The sequence below is a fragment of the Schistocerca gregaria genome, chromosome 6 (genome assembly GCF_023897955.1).
Source record: "Schistocerca gregaria isolate iqSchGreg1 chromosome 6, iqSchGreg1.2, whole genome shotgun sequence".
NCBI classification, from domain to species: Eukaryota; Metazoa; Arthropoda; class Insecta; order Orthoptera; family Acrididae; genus Schistocerca; species Schistocerca gregaria.
Genome location: NC_064925.1, coordinates 57,614,459 through 57,637,460, shown reverse-complemented (window position 1 = coordinate 57,637,460; position 23,002 = coordinate 57,614,459). Strand labels below are relative to the sequence as shown.

Genomic DNA, 23,002 nt, shown 5'->3' with positions numbered 1-23,002 from the left:
CATGGCACTCACGTATGCCGAGCTGTTTATGGGCCATCTAGAGGAAGCCTTCCTAGCCTCCAAAAATGCTAAATCCTTAGTCTGGTTCAGGTTCATTGGTGATAATTTAATGATCTGCACTCGGGGCCAGGACACCCTATTTTCATTCCGTCACTGCCTCGACACCTTCTCTCCCATACACTTCATCTGGTCCTTCTCAGCCTAGTGTGCCACCTTCCTGGACATTGACCTCCTCCTGTTTGATTGCTCCATTCACACCTCTGTCCACATTAGACCCACCAAGCACTAACAGTACCTTGATTTAGACAGCTATCATCCCTTCCTCACGAGAATATCCCTCCCACGCGTTCTGACCACCTGGGGACAAGGTCTCTTCAGTGACAAGATCTCCTTAGGCCAGTATGCTGAGGGTCTCACCAAGTCCTTGACAGGCAGGCACTATCCACCAAACCTAATCCGCAAACATATGTTCCATGCTATTAGTCTTGACACCCCACCCCCTCCCCTATTCTCCAACTACTCCCAAGAACAAGCCACAAAATACCAGTACCACCTCGGACTGGTACAACTGAACCACATCCTTCACCAGGGCTTTGATTTTCTATCTTTATGCCATGAAACTAGGGATGTCCTACCAAAGATCTCCCTCCCTAAAGTGCTGTTCTGTCACGTACTGTATCTCCACAACATCCTAGTCCATTCCTATGCCACTTCCAGTCCTAACGCCTTGCCACACGGGCCATATCTGTGTGAAAGACCCAGCCCAGTCACCCACCCAGCTTTCTTAGTCCCATCCTGTCCCGTCCGAGGCTTATCTTAGCCCATTAGAGGCCAGACCACCTGTAAAAGCAGCTATGTTATGTACTAGCTCTGCTGCGATCATTGCACAACTTTTTATATTGGTACGACTACTGACCACCTGTGCATCAGAATGAACGCCCACCTCCAAACTGTTTCAAAAAGCACAGTGGACCTCCCTATGACACAACATGCAGCTGAACATAACATGCTCGTTTTCAATGACTGCTTCACTACGTGAGCCATCTGGATCTTCCCTTCCCCCACGAGCTTTTCTGAACAATTCAGATGGGAGATATCCATACAGTGTATTCTCTGCTTCCGAAATTATCCCAGCCGTAACCTACAGTGACATACTGCCCCAACTCTCCACCTAACATTTTCCATCTCCTCTCTGTTCTCGTCTCTCGCCCTCTTCTCTCGCCCTCTTTTTCTGCCACCGTCTGACAGTGCACCCGCTTATCATTCCGACCTCCTACTTTTCTGCTCCCCGTTTCTCTCCTTCCCTCCCATATTACAATGGCTTACATCTAAGGCTGACACTCCTCCAGTATCAAACGTAGAAAATTCTTATATACTAAAACGTTACAAAATTCCTTTTTCAATTACAGTTGCTGGTTAGTATACTTTGTTAGCTCGAAAAAAAAAAAAAAAAAAACTTTGTGCATAAATACAAGTAACTTACTTACATTCCATTACATCATGTTGCTGTTGAAGTTGTTATTGTCTTCAGTCCTGAGACTAGTTTGATGCAGCTCTCCATGCAAGTTTCATCATCTCCCAGTACGTACTACATCCTTCTGAAAATGCTTAGTGTATTCATCTCTTGGTCTCCCTCTATGATTTTTACCCTCCACGCTGCCCTCCAATACTAAATTGGTGATCCCTTGATGCCACGGAACATGTCCTACTAACCGATTCCTATTTCTAGACAAGTTGTGCCACAAACTCCTCTTCTCCTCAATCCTATTCAGTACCTCCTCATTAGTTACGAGATCTACCCATCTAATCTTCAGCATTCTTCTGTAGCACCACATTTCGAAAGCTTCTCTTCTCTTCTTGTCCAATCAATTTATCGTCCATGTTTCATTTCCATACATGGCTATACTCCATACAAATACTTTCAGAAACGACTTCCTGACATTTCAATCGATACTCGATGTTAACAAATTTCTCTTCTTCAGAAATGCTTTCCTTGCCATTGCCAGTCTACATTTTATATCCTCTCTACTTCGACCATCATCAGTTATTTTACTTCCTAAATAGCAAAACTCCTTTACTACTTTAAGTGTCTCATTTCCTAATCTAATTCCCTCAGCATCACCCGATTTAATTTGACTACATTCCATTATACTCATTTTGCTTTTGTTGGTGTTCATCTTATATCCTCATTTCAAGACACTATCCATTCCGTTCAACTGCTCTTCCAAGTCCTTTGCTGTCTCTGACAGAATTACAATGTCATCGGCGAACCTCAACGTTTTTATTTCTTCTCCGTGGATTTTAATACCTTCTCCGAATTTTTCTTTTGTTTCCTTTACTGCTTGCTAAATATACAGATTGAATAACATCGGGGACAGGCTACAACCCTGTCCCACTCTCTTCCCAACCACTGCTTCCCTTTCATGTCCCTCAACTCTTATAACTGCTATCTGGTTTCTATACAAATTGTAAATAGCCTTTCGCTCCCTGTATTTTACCCCTGCCACCTTTAGAATTTGAAAGAGAGTATTCCAGTCAACATTGTCAAAAGCTTTCTCCAAGTCTACAAATGCTAGAAATGTAGGTTTGCCTTTTCTTAATCTAGCTTCTAAAGTAAATCTTAGGGTCAGTATTGCCTCACGTGTTCCAACATTTCTACGGAATCCAAACTGATCTTCCCCGAGGTCGGCTTCTACCAGTTTTTCCATTCATCTGTAAAGAATTTGCATTAGTATTTTGCAACTGTGACTTATTAAACTGATAGTTCGGTAATTTTTACATCTGTCAACACCTGCTTTCTTTGGGATTGGAATTATTATATTCTTCTTGAAGTCCGAGGATATTTCGCCTGTCTCATACATTTTGCTCACCAGATGGTAGAGTTTTGTCAGGACTAGCTCTCCCAAGGCTGTCAGTAGTTCTAATGGAATGTTATCTACCCCCAGGGCCTTGTTTCGACTTAAATCTTTCAATGCTCTATCAAACTCTTCACACAGTATCGTATCTACCATTTCATCTTCATCCTCTTCCATTTCTATAACATTGCCCTCAAGTGCATCGCCCTTGTATACACACTCTATATACTTCTTCCACCTTTCTGCTTTCCCTTCTTTTCTTAGAATCAGGTTTGCATCTGAGCTCTTGATGTTCACACAAATGGTTCTCTTTTCTCCAAAGGTTTCTTTAATTTTCCTGTAGGCAGTATCTATCTTAGCCCTAGTGAGATAACCCTCTACATCCTTACATTTGTCCTGTAGCCATCCCTGCTTAGCCATTTTGCACTTCCTGTCGATCTTGTTTTTGAGATGTTTGTACTCCTTTTTGCCTACTTCATTTACTGCATTTTTATATTTTCTCCTTTCGTCAGTTAAATTCAATATTTCATCTGTCACCCAAGGTTTTCTACTAGCCCTTGTCTTTTTACCTATTTGATCCTCTGCTGCCTTCACTACTTCATCATCCCCCTCCCCTGCGGTGGTTCGGTGGTAAGAATAGGCCCGCGGTATTCCTGCCTGTCGTAAGAGGCGACTAAAAGGAGTCTCCCAAGTTTCGGCCTTATATGAAGGTCCCCACTTGGGTTTGACTTGCCATTTTCAAAATTTCCGTTGTTAGTGCGTGCCATTTGGGGAAGGACGCCTTACGTGGTGTTTTTCTATTGGTCCATCGTGCACCTCCATCTTGCATGCTATCTATTGTCGTGTGGAGGGATTTACACCCCATGTCTTCTGGGTTGCCTCCTCGTCTTGTGCGCAGTCCCCTTCTTAGCGCCCATGACAACTGTGGACCCTTTCAACACCTAAAATCCAGCACGGTAGCCAGTCCGTTGTGGTGGGGTCGTCATGTACCCTCCTGGTGGTAGCCGCCTGACCACGCAGGGATCGCACTACAGATGCCAGAGCTGTTTCCTCCCCATGCATGCCAAGGAGTATGTGCCCATCTTGTCTGGGGCACGGGGACTCCGGGCAATGGGATATCGGCCAGGTACCCGTTGCTTTGGCTGGGTGGCGCCCTTGGGGAGAGCCCTCGTTCGGAGTAGGTGGCATCTGGGCGGATGTGGCGCAATGAAGCGCAATAAATCTCACCAAGGTGGTGGTCGCACTGCCACCAGCGTCTCTAAGCGAGGCAGAATTGAATTCGATGCTGCACAATATGATCCTCAGTCGTTCCCCTCGTTGGCTGCGCCATGGGAGGGACGCAGATCTAGTGCCAAGCAGGAGCCTTATGTACCACAATACCTTGTCTGCAGCAGGACTGATGGTGACTTCTTTCTTTCGACAAAGCCTATGTTTTTTGTGGAACACCTGGAGGATAAGTTTGGGGAAGTGGCGGGGTTGTCTAAAATGAGGAATGGGTCCATCCTCATCAAGACGTCCTCCCCAGCCCAGTCACGGGCGTTGCTCTTGTGTGATAAGCTGGGAGACGTCCCTGTTACCGTCACTTCCCACAGTAGCTTAAATATGGTCCAGGGGATTATTTACCATCGCGACCTCTTGTTACAGTCCGATGACGAGCTGAGAGCTGACTTGGAACGACGTGGTGTGCATTTTGTCCGTTGTGTGCACAGAGGACCCAAGACCAACAGGGTGGCCACCGGTGCCTTTATCTTGGCCTTCAAGGGTGCTGTATTGCTTGTGAAGGTCAAGGTAATGTTTTACCGTTGTGACGTCAAGCCATACGTCCCTCCCCCGATGCGGTGCTTCCAGTGCTGGAAGTTTGGGCATATGTCCTCCCGTTGCCCATCCAGCGCCACATGTCGAGATTGCGGACGCCCCTCTCATCCCGATTCTCCATGTGCGCCTCCCCCTGTCTGTGTCAACTGTGGGGAACACCACTCTCCATGCTCGCCGGACTGCCCCGTTCTTCATAAGGAGTGGAAGATTATGGAATTTAAGACCCTGGACCGGCTTACTTATCGCGAGGCAAAACTGAAATTTGAAAGGTTGCATCCTGCCCCTCTTCAAACTTCTTATGCTGCAGCCACGTTATCGTCGCCTTCGCGGGCGGCAGTTGTCGTCTCCTCTGTGCCGCCTTCAGTGGGCCCTCAGGCCCGTACATCTCTGTCTGCCCCCCTCGTGTCTGGGGGCAAGCGTTCATCTGTTGCCCCCTTAGCAGGTGGGGGCAAACCCCCTTCTGTCACTCCCCCCCCCCCCCCCTCCACATGCTTCGGGAGTGACATCTGCTCCAAAACCAGGAGGCTCGATCCCTCCCCCTCCTCCTCCCCCTCCTCCTCCCCCTCCTCCTCCCCCTCCTCCTCCTCCCCCTCCTCCTCCTCCCCCTCCTCCTCCTCCTCCTCCTCCTCCTCCTCCTCCTCCTCCTTCTCCGCCGGCGTCGTCTCTGTCGGCTCCTCTCTCGCGGAAGGGGTCCCTCGGGGCCCTCCCTTCTTCCGTTTCTTCTGCTACCCCCGCCGGATGTCAGCCACAGCCAGTGGCTGAAGGTTCCTCCACCTGCTGGTCGTAGGGCTTCTGCGTCCTCGTCAGCCTCCGACGCTCCTTCAGAGAAACTCTCCCAGCCCTCTAAGCCAAAGGACAGACGCGAGAAGAAAGGACGGAACGTGTCCAAGAAGAAGGACGCTCCGGCAGTTTCAGTACCGCCTGCTGTCAATAGTTCTGGCTCTGGGGATGCGGTGGAGATCCTCGCCTCTGCCACGGATCTCGCCCTCACGGAACCCTCGGGGGCCTCTCCTATGGACACAGCTGACTCTCGCCCAGTGGCGGCCGTTGACTCTGCGGCACCGTCTGCCTCTTAGTCGCCTTCACGCCCTCCCAGTCCCTTCCTGCTTCCATTCTCCAGTGGAATTGCGGCGGTTATTTCCGCCATCTGCCTGAGCTCCGGATGCTTTTCCCCTGTTCTCTGCATTGCTCTTCAGGAAACTTGGATTCCCGCAATGCGGACCCCTGCCCTTCGCAGTTATCGGGGATACTATATGAACCGCGCTGACTGTCAACAAGCTTCAGGTGGAGTTTGCCTCTTTGTTCACCATTCTGTCTGTAGCTCGCCAGTACCCCTTCTGACGCCTTTAGAGGCAGTCGCTGTCAGGATTGAGCTCTCGCCGGCTATTACTGTTTGCTCTGTTTACGTTCCTCCGTATGGGCAGCTCCCCCGACATGTCTTGGCTGCACTGCTGGCTCAACTCCCGCCGCCATTGCTGCTTCTGGGCGATTTCAATGCCCACAACCCTCTATGGGGTGGGACTGTCTCCGATGACCGCGGTCGCGCTGTGGAGCATGTGTTGGCTCAGCTCGACCTTAGCCTCTTGAACACCGGTGCTCCCACGCATTTCAGTGTGGCCCATGGCCCGTTCTCGGCCATCGATCTCTCTCTTTGCAGCCCCGGACTTGTCCCATCCCTTCACTGGAGAGTGCATCCTGCCCTGTGTGGTAGTGACCATTTTCCCATCTATTTGTCAATGCCCCAGTGTCATTCTTCTGGGCGCCTGCCCCGCTGGGCTCTCAACAGGGCTGACTGGCCAGCTTTTACTTCTGCTGCCACCATTGCTTCTCTCCCACAGGGTGACATTGACGAGGTGGGCCGTGTCTTGACCTCGTCAATTATTTCTGCGGCCGAGACTGCCATCCCTCGCTCTTCAGGACTCCCTCGGAGGAAGTCTGTCCCCTGGTGGTCGCCGGAGATTGCTGAGGCTATTCGCGACCGTAGGCGGGCTCTCCAGCGTCATAAGCGGCACCCGTCTCTGGAGACCCTCATCGCCTTTAAGAAGCTCCGTGCCTTGGCCCGTCGTCTTATTGCACGGCGTAAGCAGGAATGCTGGGAGAGGTACATTTCATCCTTGGGCTCCCGTGTCTCCCCGTCGTGTGTGGTCCCGCATCCGGCGGATTTATGGATACCAGACCCCTATGGGTGTCCCTGGAATCTCCCTGGACGGCGCTGTCTGCACGGATGCTGCCACCATTGCTGACCACCTTGCCACGCACTTTGCTACGAGCTCTGCGACTGCAACTTACCCTCCTGCCTTTCGCTCTCTAAAGGAGCGCGCTAAGCGGACGCCGTTATCATTCCACACACGTAGTTCTGAAAAATACAATGCTCCTTTCAGCGAGAGGGAATTCCTCGCTGCCCTCGCCGTTTGCCCTGATACAGCGCCAGGACCGGACTGCATCCACGCGCAGATGCTCAAGCATCTCTCCGGGGACTGCCAGAGACACATCCTCACCATCTTTAACCGCATTTGGAGCGAGGGCGTGTTCCCGTCGCAGTGGCGAGAGGGTGTTATCATCCCCATCTTGAAGCCCGGTGCGGACCCTCTGGCGGTGGACAGCTATCGTCCCATTACCTTCACCAACTTTTTGTGCAAATTGCTCGAACGTATGGTGGGGCGGCGTTTGTGTTGGGTCCTTGAGTCGCGCGGTCTCCTCGCTCCATCCCAGGGCCGGTCTGCTGCGGACAATTTGGTGCGCCTGGAATCTGCTATCCGTACGGCCTTTTGCCGCCATCAGCATCTCGTTGCTGTATTTTTTGATCTGCGGAAGGCATATGACACAACATGGAGGCATCACATCCTTGCTACGTTGCGCGAGTGGGGTCTTCGTGGTCAGCTCCCAGCTTTTCTTCAAAACTTTTTATTGCGCCGCTCTTTCCGGGTGCAAGTCGGTGCCGCCTCTAGTTCATCTTATATACAGGAAAATGGGGTCCCGCAGAGCTCGGTGTTGAGCGTTTCCTTATTTATAGTGGCCATTAATGGTCTGGCTGCAGCCGTGGGGTCGTCGGTGTCTCCTTCTTTGTATGCCGACGACTTCTGCATCTCATTCAGCTCAACGACTATAGGAGTCGCCGAACGCAGGCTGCAAGCAGCCATTCGCAAGGCGGCATCATGGGCTCTGACTCATGGATTTCAGTTCTCTGCGGCCAAGACTCGAGTTATGCACTTCTGCAGGCTTCGGACGGTCCACCCTCATCCGGAACTTTGTCTCGACGCTCACCTACTTGAAGTGGTGGACACTAGCCGCTTCTTAGGACTCGTCTTTGATGCCCGGCTCACATGGGTTCCTCATATTACTCAGCTGAAGCAAAAGTGCCGGCGGCACCTCAACGCCCTCCGCTGCCTGAGCCATGCGTCTTGGGGTGCAGATCGCAGCACGCTGTTGCGATTGTACAGAGCCCTTGTGCAGTCCAGGCTTGATTATGGGAGCCTGGCCTATGGGTCTGCATCGCCCTCAGTGTTGACGTTGTTGGACCCCATACACCACTGTGGGGTTCGGCTTGCAACTGGCACTTACCGCACGAGCCCCGTGGATAGTCTGCTGGTGGAGGCCGGGGTTCCCCCGCTGCGGATTCGCCGCCACCGACTGCTCCCCGACTATGCTGTCCAAGTGCATTGCTCACCGGGCCATCCCAATCATCGCCTGCTTTTCCCTGCCAGGGTTCTCCCTCTGCCCGACCGGCGACCTAGGTCTGGGCTTTCCACTGCTGTCCGCGTCCAGTCCCTGCTGTCGGAACTGGGGTCGTTCCCTCTTCTGCCGCCCTTCCGGGCCTGTGCACCCACGCCTCCCTGGTGTATGACCCGTCCGTCCGTCCGCCTGGACTTGGCACGGGAACCCAAGGACTCGATTCCGCATGTGGCCCTCCGTCACCATTTTCTTGCGCTTGTTGCCTCATTTTCAGGCTGTGAGCCTGTCTACACTGATGGTTCCCTGGTGGATGGTCGTCCTGCCTACGCTTTTGCTCACGCTGCCCATGTTGAACAGCGCTCCTTGCCGGCTGGCTGCAATATTTTTACTGCAGAGCTGGTGGCCATATTGCGCGCTCTTGAGCATATGCGTTACTGCTCAGGTACGTCCATCGTCATCTGCAGTGACTCCCTGAGCAGCCTCCAGGCTATCGACCGCTGCTATACCTCTTCTCCTCTGGTATCCTTTATTCAGGAGTCTGTTTTTGCCATTACCCGCTCTGGTCGTTCGGTGGTCTTTGTTTGGACGCCAGGTCACTTTGGCATCCCGGGGAATGAACGTGTCGACAGGCTGGCCAAAGGGGCGGTCGACGCCCCCACTTTGGCGATCGGCCTCCCGGCTCGTGATTTGCAGATGGCGTTGCGCCGTAAGGTGCTTCAGATATGGCGTGACGAGTGGTGTAGCCTGACTTTTCCGAATAAACTGCGGGCTGTTAAGGAGACGACCGATGTGTGGCGGTCCTCCCTGCGGGCTTCTCGCAGGGACTCTGTCATCCTGTGTCGGCTCCGCATCGGCCATACCTACCTGACGCACGGACATCTTTTGCGTCAGGAGGATCACCCCCTGTGTCAGTGTGGGTCCCGGTTGACAGTCGCCCACATTTTGTTGGAGTGTCCCCGCCTGCGCACCCTCCGGCAGACTTTTAATCTCCCGGGCACATTGCCTTTGGTTTTATGCGACGATGCCTCCATGGCTGACGACGTTTTAAATTTTATCCGTGGTAGTCCTTTTTATGGTTCCATTTGGGGGGACCTCTCCCTTTCCCTTTCTGTGCATCTTGTCCTAGCGTGTCTCATTGGTTGCAGATTTTAATGTGTGTATTCGGATGGTTGATTCTTTCCCAATTTTTGTTTCCATGGTCAGTCAACCAGTCTCCGGCACTCTTCTTTTCTTCCGTTTCTTTCTGTCCAGTGTTCGTCTGTACTCTTCTTGTCTCTAGTGTTCGCTGTCACATTGGTGTTCTTTCAGTGACTGGGGGGAGGGGTGTCTCCTCCCCCATTGGGGTTTTACCTGTTCCGTAAATTTTGTTTCGCCGGTTTTTGGAATGGGGGACTGATGACCTTAGCTGTTTAGTCCCCCTTAAACATCCCAACAACAACAACAACTACTACTTCATCCCTCAAATCTATCCACTCTTCTTCTGCTGTATTTCTTTCCCCCATTCTTGTAATTTGTTCCCTTATGCTCTCCCTGAAACTCTGTACAACATCTGGTTCTTTTAGTTTATCCAGGTCCCATCTCCTTAAATTCCCATCTTTTTGCAGTTCCTTTAGTTTTAATCTACAGTTCCATGACCAATTGATTGTGGTCTGAGTCCACACCTGCCCCTGGAAATGTCTTACAATTTAAAACCTGGTTTCTAAATCTGTCTTACCATTATATTATCTATCTTAAACCTGTCAGTATCTCCAGGCTTCTTCCATGTATACAACCTTATTTTATGTTTCTTGAACCAAGTATTAGCTATGATTAAGTTATGCTCTGTGCAAAATTCCACCAGACGGCTTCCTCTTTCATTTCTTAGCCCCAGTCCATATTCACCTACTATGTTTCCTTTTCTCCCTTTTCCTACACTCGAATTCCAGTCACCCATGACTAATTTTCGTCTCCCTTCACTATCTGAATAATTTCTTTTATCTCATCATACATTTCTTCAATTTCTTCGTCATACGCAGAGCTATTTGGGATATGGACTTATACTACTGTCGTAGGCGTGGGCTTCGTGTCTATCTTGGCCACAACAGTGGGTTCACTGTGCTGTTTGTAGTAGCTTACCTGCATTCCTGTTGTTTTATTCATTATTAAACCTACTCCTGCATTACCCCTATTTGACTTTGTATTTATAATTCTGTATTCACCTGACAAAAAGTCTTGTTCCTCCTGCCAGGGAACTTCACTAATTCCCACTATATCTAACTTCAACCTATCGATTTCCCTTTTTAAATTTTCTAACCTACCTGCCCGATTAAGGGATCTGACATTACACGCTCCGATGCGTAAAACGCCTGTTTCCTTTCTCCTGGTGACGACGTCCTCCTGAGTAGCCCCGCGCGGAGATCAGAATGGGGGATTTTTTTTACCTCCGGAATATTTTACCCAAGAGGACGCCATCATCATTTATCCATACAGTAAAGCTCCATTCCCCCGGGAAAAATTACGGCCGTAGTTTCCCCTTGCTTTCAGCCGTTCGCAGTACCAGTACAGCAAGGCCATTTTGGTTAGTGTTGCAAGGCCAGATCAGTCAATCATCCAGACTGTTGCCCCTGCAGCTACTGAAAAGGCTTCTGCACCCCTTCAGGAACCATAGCTTTGTGTGACCTCTCAACAGACACATCTCCGTTGTGGTTGCATCTACAATATGGTTATCTGTATCACTGAGGCACACAAGCCTCCCCACGAATGGCAAGGTCTATGGTTTATGGGGGGAGGTCATGTTACTATATATGCATTTAATGCATCCACATTTTATTTTCCAGGTGTGCGTACATCAATTATGAGAGTTTAATATTTTCCTAGGGAGAAACAGAGAAAAACATTTGCATCAGGATTTTACTTTACGTGTTGCTGATTTAACTACGCTTTGGCTCCGCCTCCTGCATTGGGGAGGGAATAAGGAATACTATTCTACAGGTTTATGGATTACTAAGGAAATGCTATTCGTCCTTTCTTAAATCACTTATCAGGGAACTACCTTATCATGAAACCGAAATGTATTAATGATCATGTACTATACAGGGTGGTCCATTGATGGTGACCAGGCAAAATATCTCGCAAAATAAGCATCAAACGAAAAAACTACAAAGAACGAAACTTGTCTAGCTTGAAGGGGGAAACCAGATGGCACTATGGTTGGCCCGCTAGATGGCGCTTCCATAGGTCAAACGGATATCAACTGCGTTTTTTAAAATAAGAACCCCCATTTTTATTACATATTTGTGTAGTACATAAAGAAATATGAATTTTTTAGTTGGATCACTTTTTTTCTCTTTGTGATAGGTGGTGCTGTAATAGTCACAAACGTCTAAGTATGTGGTATCAATTAACATTTCGCCAGTGTGGACGGAATTTGCTTTGTGATACGTTACCCATGTTAAAATGGACCGTTCACCAATTGCGGAAAAGGTCGATATCGTGATGATGTATGGCTATTGTGATCACAATGCCCAGCGGGCGTGTGCTATGTATGCTGCTCAGTATCCTGGATGACAATCATCCAAGTATCCGTTCTGTTCGCCGGATAGTTATGTTATTTAAGGAAGCAGGAAGTGTTCAGCCATATGTGAAACATCAACCATGACCTGCAACAAATGATGATGCCCAAGTAGGTGTTTTAGCTGCTATCACTGCTAATCTGCACATTAGTAGCAGACAAACTGCACGAGAATTGTGAATCTCAAAAAACGTCGGGGTTGAGAATGCTACATCGACATTGATTGCACCCGTACCATGTTTCTATGCACCAGGAATTGCATGGCAGTAACTTCGAACATCGTGTACAGTTCTGCCACTGGGCACAGGAGAAATTACGGGATGATGACAGATTTTTTGCATGTGTTCTATTTAGCGACGAAGCATCATTCACCAACAGCGGCAACGTAAACCGGCATAATATGCGCTATTTGGCAACGGAAAATCCACGATGGCTGTGACAAGTGGAACACCAGCGACCTTGGCGGGTTAATGTATGATGCGGCATTGTGGGGGGAAGGATAATTGGCTCCTATTTTATCTATGGCAATCTAAATGGTGCAATGTATGCTGATTTCCTATGTAATGTTGTACCAATGTTACTACAAGATGTTTCACTGCATGGCAGAATGGCGATGTACTTCCAACATGATGGATACCTGGCACGTAGCTAGATGCGGTTGAAGCAGTACTGAATAGTATATTTCATGACAGGTGGATTGGTCATCGAAGCACCATAGCATGGCCCACACGTTCACCGGATCTGACGTCCCCGGATTTCTTTCTGTGGGGAAAGTTGAAAGATATTTGCTATCGTGATCCACTGACAACGCCTGACAACATGCGTCGGCGCCTTGTCAATGCTTTTGCGATCATTGTGGAAGGCGAACTATTCGCTGTTGAGAGGAATGTCGTTACACGTATTGCCATATGCATTGAGGTTGATGGACATCATTTTGAGCATTTATTGCATTAATGTGGTATTTACAGGTAACCACTCAGTAACAGCATGCATTCGCAGAAATAAGTTCACAAAGGTACATGTATCACATTGGAACAACCGAAATAAAATGTTCAAACATACCTGCATTCTGTATTTTAATTTAAAAAACCTGCCTGTTACCAACTGTTCTGAAATTGTGAGTCATATGTTTGTGACTATTACAGCACCATTTGTCGCAAAGTGAAAAAAAGTGGTCCAACTTAAACATTCATATTTCGTTACATACTACACAGAAATATTACTAAGAAGTATAGCACACTCTATGTGGCGCCCAAACCCTGTGGTTGGTTTGCAGCAGTATGCCATTCCCCTCTTCTGTCCGCATCTGTGGTACATCCCACATCATTCATAATCTGCTGCAGATATGACATTCTTGATGCCCTCAGCGATTATTTCCCTCATTAGCTTCAAAAAATGGCTCTGAGCACTATGGGACTTAACATCTATGGTCATCAGTCCCCTAGAACTTAGAACTACTTAAACCTAACCAACCTAAGGACATCACACACATCCATGCCCGAGGCAGGATTCGAACCTGTGAGCATAGCAGTCCCTCATTAGCTTCTTCTGCTATTGTTCTAATGGTGTTCATGTGTCCTGAAATGTGCTCTAAGAGTTTGTCTCATCATCTTTAGAAGTGCCTCTATGGAGATCTGTTTTCTTATACTCTTCTCAGCAGTTCTTCATTAGTAACTCTGTCTGTCCAGATTGTTTTCATCATCTTCTGAAGCACCAAATCTCGTGCTTCTAGCCATTTTCTCGTGGTTCCAGTTGTCCAGGTTTCACACTCATATAGGGCCATACTCCAAAAGAACCCGTTTCCTGATTTTGCATCTAATGTTCTCACTGGTAAGTTCTTTCTTAAATTAAATGCAATTTTGGTTGATGTATTCTGCTCTTAATCATTTTCCTGCTTCTGTCATCCCTTGTAATCTACACTACTGGCCGTTAAAATTGCTACACCACAAAGATGATGTGCTACAGACGCGAAATTTAACCAACAGGAAGAAGATGCTGTGATATGCAAATGATTAGCTTTTCAGAGCATTCACACAAGGTTGGCGCCGGTGGCGACACCTACAACCTGTTGGCATGAGGAAAGTTTTCACCCGTTTTCTCATACACAAACAGCAGTTGGCCGGTGTTGCCTGGTGAAACGTTGTTGTGATGCCTTGTGTGAGGAGGAGAAATGCATACCATCACGTTTCCCACTTTGATAAAGGTCGGATTGTAGTCTATCGCGATTGCAGTTCAACTTATCGCGACATTGCTGCTCGCGTTGGTAGAGATCCAATGACTGTTAGCAGGATACAGAATGATTGGGGTTCAGGAGGGTAATATACAGAACGCCGTGCTGGATCCCAACGGCCTCGTATCACTAGCAGTCAAGATGACAGGCATCTTATCCGCATGGCTGTAACGGATCATGCATCCGCGTCTCGATCCCCGAGTCAAGAGTTGGGTACGTTTGCAAGACAACAACCATCTGCACGAACAGTTCGACGTTTGCAGCAGCATGGACCATCAGCTCGGAGACTATGGCTGCGGTTACCGTTGACGCTGCATCACAGACAGGAGCGCCTGCGATGGTGTACTCAACGACGAACCTGGGTGCACGAATGGCAAAACGTCATTTTATCGGATGAATCCAGGTTCTGTTTGCAGCATCATGATGGTCACATCCGTGTTTCACGACATCGTAGTTAACGCACATTGGAAGCGTGTATTTGTCATCGCCATACTGGCGTATCACGTGACGTGATGCTATTGGGTGCCATTGGTTATATGCCTCGGTGACCTCTTGTTCGCATTGATGGCACTTTGAACAGTGGATGTTAAATTTCAGATGTGTTACGACCTGTGACTTTACCCTTCATTCGATCCCTGCAAAACCCTACATTTCAGCAGGATAATGTACGACCGCATGTCGCAGGCCCTGTACGGGCCTTTCTGGATACAGAAAATGTTCGACTGCTGCCCTGGCCAGCACATTTTCCAGATTTCTCACCAATTGAAAACGTCTGGTCAATGGTGGCCGAGCAAGTGGCTTGTCACAATACACCAGCCACAACTCTTGATGAACTGTGGTTTCATGTTGAAGCTGCATGGGCAGCTGTACCTGTGTAGGCCATCCAAGTTCTGTTTGACTCAATGCCCAGGCATATCAAGGCCGTTATTACGGCCTGAAGTGGTTGTTCTGGATACTGATTTCTCAGGATCTATGCACCCAAATTGCTTGAAAATGTAATCACATGTCAGTTCTAGTATAATATATTTGTCCAATGAATACCCGATTATCATCTGCATTTCTTCTTGGTGTAGCAGTTTTAATGGCCAGTAGTGTAGCTTCACTAATAGGTAAGTTCCTCTAGCCTTTGTAGCCCCTCTCTTCCGATTCTTATTTAAAAGCATTAATTTTGCAAATGCGGTTTCAAAAAGTTGCTTCCCCTTTGTCGATGCATACTTTCTTTCCTGATTTCTTAAGATTTTCTTTCTTTATGAGGTCTGTTGTGTCCAATATAATTAATGAATTGGAAGTGGCATGTCCTTGGCTTCCACTGATTAACGTACAGAGGAACCTGTAGTTAAAATAGGCACAAGTCGTGCGGGTCCAGCGCATATTGTGACGCGCCGACCAGCGACGCTCTGCGCTGACAACCGAAGCGCGCGCATCCTGTTATCTTTCTCAAATGATTTTACAGAAATTATTCACTGGAAATATTTGATTTTTGCATTACTTGTATTGTTATGTGTCAGCTTCATGGCGAAGTGTCCATCATCTCGCTAATGGTCACGCTTATTGTGAGGTACACATCTTAGTAAGACACTACGCAAAACTCAAAAAGTTTGCAACAAAAATTAGGGGTCGCTATGATTTTGCATTTGGTGGGTATTACACCGTATGTTGCTGCGTATGAAATTTAGCTAACATATTGAATTTTTGTTTAGACTTGGGAGGAGGTCTTTGGCTGTCCCCGATCTCAAGAAAATGGATACTATGCAGTGCATTAACTCACGCCCATGGGAATGAAATATTCCTACATCCCTCGTATCTCCTAAATCGCTCGAGACATCGAAACAAGATTTTGGCGAACGATGGTACACAATGAGGAGAGTACTTTACCAGTTCGTAAACACACTGAACTTTCTTAACTATGACTTGTACTTTGAGTTATCGACACCTAGTGAGACAAGAGTTTCCTAGTATGAAAATAAACATATTTCTTCTCTTATGTTACCACAAACCGACACAATGAGGTTTTCTCGTAAGCTATTGAGCTCTCTGGTCGCTAGTTGTTTAATGAGACACTGTTTTTCAGAATTGTCACAATAGCTGCTTCAAAAATGAGTTTGTGCAAATTATATTGTGTTTTGGCAAAAAAGTACTAGCAAACCTTAACAAGAGAAATGTGACCGTTACTCATAAATGGTGTTGCTTCTTCGAATGAAGAAAGGTTAACAATTCACACAAAAATAAATCGCCAATTCTCTTGGAATTTTGATTGAATCCCATAATCCATCGTATTTTTAATACTGAGTGACTGGAATGGAAACTTGCCAAAGGATTTTATTCCTTTTCTTCATCTGAGCAGTAGCAAAGTAAAGACGAGCGTACCCTTCAGGCGGAATTTATTTATTTATTTTTATCCATCTTTCAGAATGACTCCCACATGCCTTATGCTGGTCACTCTCCTACGCCTTGCCAAACTAACAATGTGCGATTCACGAATATTTTTTTTTTTTTTATGAAAGTAAGCAATTGATGCGTGGCACAATACAATGGTCAGCGTATCGTCAGCAGCTGAAGAATAATGCGCGACAGGAATGCTTTGTGAGAGGAAGAGTTCACGTTGTTCGAAAAACATTGTGATGAAAGTAGATCTGCCTTAGTCAGCAATACATATATCAAATAACCACTCTCTTTCACGATACTCATACTTTTGTAATAATACCAAACACTACTTCACTTGTGTTGCATAATTAGTTTATTAATGCTGATAGTGTGTATGTGATCACTGAAATGCTTTTTCTCGTCGCGATGATCCGAAAAAACCTTGTTATTCATGAAGGCTTCTCAACTGTTCGTAACTTGCAGTGTAAATGTGATGTCCACATGTATGTAGTATAATGTCTTTTACTACATTCATATCCAGATGTTAGTGAAACTTAAGTCCTTCAAATCTCGAACGCCTTTTACCAGGAGCATAACGGGTCATACGTGTGGATATTTCGCCTTTTCGACTTTTTGTAACAGATTGTAGAGATCACCAGCATAAGAGGCAGCAAGTATACCTTGTTTACTTTCCTGCCTTCCTTCTAGATCTCATGATTATAATACTCCTTACTTCCTTATTCAGTACCCTCACAATGAATCGTCTGTCCCTTCTTACGAACTGAAAACATTGTGGAGGCAGAAGATATACTTCCAGTAGCTAATGGTTCACCAATTATTGAACTGTGTATTGTTCTTGACAAAAGAATAAACAAAACAAAAAGTATACTGGTATATGTAACTAAAAGCTATTATGTTAAAAACAAAGATTCCAAGACTTACCAAGCGGGAAAGTGCCGGCAGATAGGCACAATGAATAAAACACGCGCAATGCGCGCGCGTATATACCTATCCTTTTTTCCCCCTAAGGTAAGTCTTTCCGCTCCTAGGATTGGAACGACTCCTTACCCTCTCCCTTAAAACCCACATCCTTTCATCTTTCCTTTTCCTTCCCTCTTTCCTGACGAAGCAGCCGCCAGTTGCGAAAGCTCCAAATTCTTTGTGTGTGTTTGTGTGTTTTATTCATTGTGCCTATCTGCCGGTGCTTTCCCGCTTGGTAAATCTTGGAATCTTTGTTTTTAATATATTTTTCCCATGTGGAAGTTTCTTTCTATTTTATTTACATCATCATTAAAAGCTATAATGAATTAACGAAAAGAAATTGAGCACTTAAACGCGAAAAACGAAACACTACTCGGTGACAACAAATCTCAGTATACCGTAATGCTGCCTTTTCGCATGGGTAATACACCCACTGACCATATGCGCCATGCTCCGCCTCACCCCTCCCGCATGCTCGCGTGACGCGCAGCGCGAGAAACCGTGCCAATGCCGTGCGACATGACGCCTAGCCTAGCCTAGCATAAAGAATCTCTACCGTTTTGTGACTTGGTATTTGTACATAAAAAGGGTTGAGAGAGGTGAGTCAAGTTCCAGAAACTGTCTTAGTAATATGCTATGGTGAAAGAAGATGTGTAGTGTGGCACTTGTACACAGCAATTAAGTAAGGTGTTAAAAATTCATTAAGGTTTTAGTATTTCGGGCCATTGTTGTAAGCTACAGCTAACACAAACAGTTAAGCACAAAAAATCTAATCTCTCTCTAGAGAGAGTCCATCTTTTTGACATTGCCTGAAGCAGGTCTGGAGGACCTCTATGCAAGCTGAAAACTAGAACAAGGTACCATTCTAGCAAACACCTAATGGGAGTTGGTTGGTTGGTTAATTTAGGGGAAAGGACCAAACAGCTAGGTCATCAGGTCACATTGGATTAGGGAAGTATGGGGAAGGAAGTTGGCCATGCCCGTTCGAAGGAACCATCCCAGCATTTGCTTGAAGCGATTTAGGAAAAACATGAAGAACCTAAATCAGGATGGCTGGATGCTGGCTTGAACTGTTGTCCTTGTGAATGTGTGTCCAGTGTGTCTAATGGGAGTGCTGCAAAGAACAGATAGTTTACTATATCACAAGATTTGTGACCTGCTTCAGGCAATGTCAAAAAGGTGGACTCGATATATATATATATATATATATATATATATATATATATATATATATATATATATATATATATATATATATATATATATATATATATATTTTGTACTTAACTGTTTGTGTTAGCTGTAGCTTTACAATAATGGCCTGAATTATTAAAACATCACACACACTCACACACAAACAAAAGAAAATAGTGTCAGCTCAAAAGGTAGCAACTCTCTCTCTCTCTCTCTCTCTCTCTCTCTCTCTGCTGAAACATGAGACACCAACGTTATTGTACAATGTGTGAGAAACAAAATGGTTTGCAATTGATGTCAGATTAGTGTAGTTACACACCTAAACATATTTCAAAAGGAGTGACATTTACAGTTTGTGTTAACAGTGTACTGAACAGTCATACTGAGGAAGGGAATCACTTCGAGAATTTATGATTACATACCCTTGAAAAACTGATACATATGTATACTTTCAGGAGTTGTCAAGACACTTTTGTTATTAACTGCAGTAGCAGTGATTGGTATAAGGTTTCACTCGTGCATTTTGCCCAGAAATAATTAAAGATTCCAGTTCCTACATGTTGTAAAGTATGTTTCAATGTTTAACTGTCTCACAAAAATATAAAAGCTAATTAATTGCTCTTTGTTTTGAATGTTACAGGATGTTCGAGAATCTCCCCAGGAGGATATATTTTCCAGTATTTTGGTTCAACCAAAAGGCAGTACTTAGCGATGAATTAAGTTCATTAGCGAAACTAGTGCAGATAGCACCTGATGTCGGAATGGGTGTTTTCTTTGGATTAGCTGGAATTGGAGCTTTGATGCTATTCATTGGAATAATGCTGACTGTGCGCCATGGTTGGAAAGGCTCAGACACACAAGGGCTAATCCATGAAAATTAATGATGCATTGATTCATCAAATTCATATTGAAGTGCCTTTGAATAAACATTGAAAAAGACCCACCTTAGCTGTCACATAATTTTGTGCGGTTCTCACTAAGAATTTTGTGGCCTTTCTAAAAGTATTTTTGGTACTTTTGTGTGTCCTGATAAAATAATGTTTTCCATTGTCTCCAGTATTCTTCTGTATCTCGGCTAAAAAATTAAGTTTTCAAGTTGTAGTTTAATTGTTAGTGGGAAGCTATATAACGAAGAGTGAAATGATGATACATTTAAAAATAATGCAGCTTACAGCATGTGTCACATTTAGATTCTACAACTTGTAGTTCAGGATATATCGTGTGTGTGTGTGTGTGTGTGTGTGTGTGTGTGTGTGTGTGTGTGTGAGAGAGAGAGAGAGAGAGAGAGAGAGAGAGAGAGAGAGAGAGTGGGGAGGGGGGGGGGGGGGAGCTGCAGTGCAACCAAAGACTGTTTTACTGTTCTGTTTTGAGATTATGTAAATATTCTGTTATATCAAATGAAGTATAGAATTTATAATATGTTCAAATGTGATTTACTGATTTGTCAAATGAAACAAAAGTAAGTTGGAGTTACAGTTTAATGTGTGATCAGTGAATTTTGTATGTTGCTCCACTGATTATAGTTGTTTTACAAAATTGTACTGTAGAATGCATTTTGTATGTATGATGTCTTACAAACACAACACTTTATATTTTTACACAGATGTAAATGGATGTGGGTTGAAATTTTTGTTCAGTGCCTCTGTTTGAAGATTTCGGTGTGCAGGCAATTAAATCATCCATGAGGTGCCAGCTGTTCTGTTTTTTTATGTCAAGTACATAATTCTATAAGAAAAGTTTTTGAGAAACAGAGCAGCTATATCCTTCCATGGATAATTTTATTTGTAGTGGCACACCAGAAATTTCTGTGTAGAATTTTTATTTAAGGAGAAAGTTTTTAAGTTTTGTTTCCTAAAGACAAAATAATGTAACATAGAGCTTGATTTTAGTAAACTGAGGCTGTGATGTGTTACCAGTTCCTGATTAATTATATGGGAATTCTATAACAAGGGAATACTGCTTTAGTGATACAAATGATTACTTATGTAATTCTTGTCTATTATGAACTGCATGAAAATCGGTGAGGAAAATAACAGTATTGAAGTATGATTCATGCTTGTTATGGTAACTTGGCCAAAATTTATTATCTTTAAATACAATTTTACTTTTTTAATATATAAAAATGAAACCATAAATAATATTATGTTTATAGAACCAACACAAGTTGCTGTCAGTATTTCTTATTGATCAGTTTCATTCAATCTGACAAGAGTATTACGTAAATGACTTATTTGTGAATGAACTTGACTGTATAAGTTAAGTGTTACACAGCTATCTCAATATTTGTCATTGCCAGTGTAATCAGCCAACTGCTTTGAATGGAAGTTAGCATTAATATAAATTGGATTGTTCCTTTATGCCAATTTAATATTCCATATTGCAATACTTCATAAATTCCATAGTTGCTTATAATGCTGTTGTTTAGTTGAATGAACCAAGGCAATAAAAAATAGTGGTTGTGACTTGTGGCTGTCCTACAAACTTAGTTTCAATTGTTTATATATATTGTATTAGTTTTCAAAATCTTTTATTCATAATACTTCTCATATCTTGGAGCATTTTCTCTGTTCCATAGATGTGCCACAGTGTAACTCTGTTTTGTAAGCTGACTAAAACCATTTGTCCAGTAGGTAGTATTGTTCGCAAATAAGTGGAAGTGGACAGTTGTTAAAACAGTGGACATGAATTTGGAAGGACCTGGGTTCAAAATTCTGCCCAGCCATTCAGATTTAGGTTCAATGTAATCTTTCTAAATTAAGACAAATGCCAGGATGGTTCTTTTGAATGGTGGATTCCTCTTCTTTTACTAGCCTTGTCCTAACCAAGCTTCAGCTGCACCTCAGTGGAGCCATAAACCCTAATTTTTCTATCTTACATGTATGGAGGTGTGATTAGCATTTGGCCCTTCTAGTTAAATAGATTTTGTATTAGATAAAAGATGTAGTCAGCATGTTGCTGCCCTCAGAGTTTATAAAATAATTTAAAAAATCTTACTTTAAATTTGGTACTATACCCTCTGTACTATTTAACCCTACCTTCAAGCTTTTGCCCCTTTGAAAATACTTCCCAGAAACTGTTACAAAAATTGTAGAGTGCAAGACAAAGGGCGATGCTTTTACCATTAGTGGTTATTCTTCCATTCATCTTAACTCTATCAGAAATATCAGTAGTATAACTGACTAACATTCCTGGAAAGGGGAGCAACCATTCCAGGTGGGTTGCAAAGGAGCTCTGTACTGCAAAGTGTTTGTGTGACTTCATTTTGAAGGTATCTGCTTATTTTCATATTAGAGCTGGTTTTGTTGCGCTGTAATTACTACCTGACCTTCTGAAATGCAGCAGAATAACTTCCAATAGGCACTGTGAAGCACACTGACAAATTGACACATTTGATGATAGATAGCTATGAGAGAGTCATACATAAGCACATACCTAATGTACAGAATATCACTTGGCTGTCAGGTGAGATGGAGCTCATAACCTATTGTCATTTTACACAAGTTGTGTGTGGAAAAGGATAAATGCTAGATCATTGCTGGAATGTTCTACTCCCGAATACCCCCACAACTCATGGTGATTGGGGATGTTCCCTCAGTGTTTGGACCAGGTATTTAGTTCCTTGTAAAGTATTCAAATACTTTTCTTAAAGAGCTGGCCAGTGTAAAATGTTATTTTAAATACTTTACTGCCAAATCAACAATAAACACTTACAGTTGTTGTATTTAATAATTAAGTCCTTTAATTATAATTTTCCTCCATTTTATCAGTCTTTGTTTCCAAATAGCCCATTACTTAAAACTGGAAATAACACAATGAAATAAATGTGCTTTGAGCCACAATTTAGGTATGTCATAAATAATTCACAGCCATGAAATGACACGCTTTATTTCAGCAACATAGGAGAGTAAGTACTCTTATTACAGAAGAAATGAAAACTATAAACTTCAGTTACTTTCATAGGTAGTGCCTCCATTAGATTCAGAGGTGTATGTGTGAATTATGTGGACAAAAGGAAAAATGTGTTCCTTGACATTTGTTATAAAAGGAAAAGTATTGTGACATTACTTGCTCAATGAGCAAGATACAGCACACTATGAAACAGTTAGGTCAGTTTCTTCTTCTTCTTCTTCTTCTTTTGTTTCACCCTCTTTGGGGTACGCTGGATCAATCATTTCTTTGTGCATTGTTCTTTTTTAGGGCCCAGTATTTCTTCATTCTTTCTGATCTTCTTCTCCTTTCTTCTCCTTTCTTCTTCCGAGATGAAGGGTTTGGACTTTTGTGTGAATTTGTCTTGGAACCTTATGTTTTCATGTTTAGTAATTAATTTAGCAGTTCGATCAA

At 44.5% G+C, this 23,002-nt stretch overlaps 1 protein-coding gene across 3 annotated transcripts in view; it reads left to right on the top strand.

Moving 5' to 3' along the window:
• LOC126277925 (protein croquemort-like) overlaps positions 1 to 22,500 on the top strand; it is a 220,827-nt gene extending 198,327 nt beyond the window's left edge. For all 3 annotated transcript variants that reach the window (XM_049977502.1, XM_049977501.1, XM_049977500.1), the window contains one exon: positions 19,302 to 22,500. In XM_049977502.1, coding sequence (XP_049833459.1) covers positions 19,302 to 19,542 — 241 coding nt within the window. In that variant the 3' untranslated portion in view covers positions 19,543 to 22,500. The remainder of the gene's footprint in view (positions 1 to 19,301) is intronic.
• Positions 22,501 to 23,002: the final 502 nt, after the last annotated feature.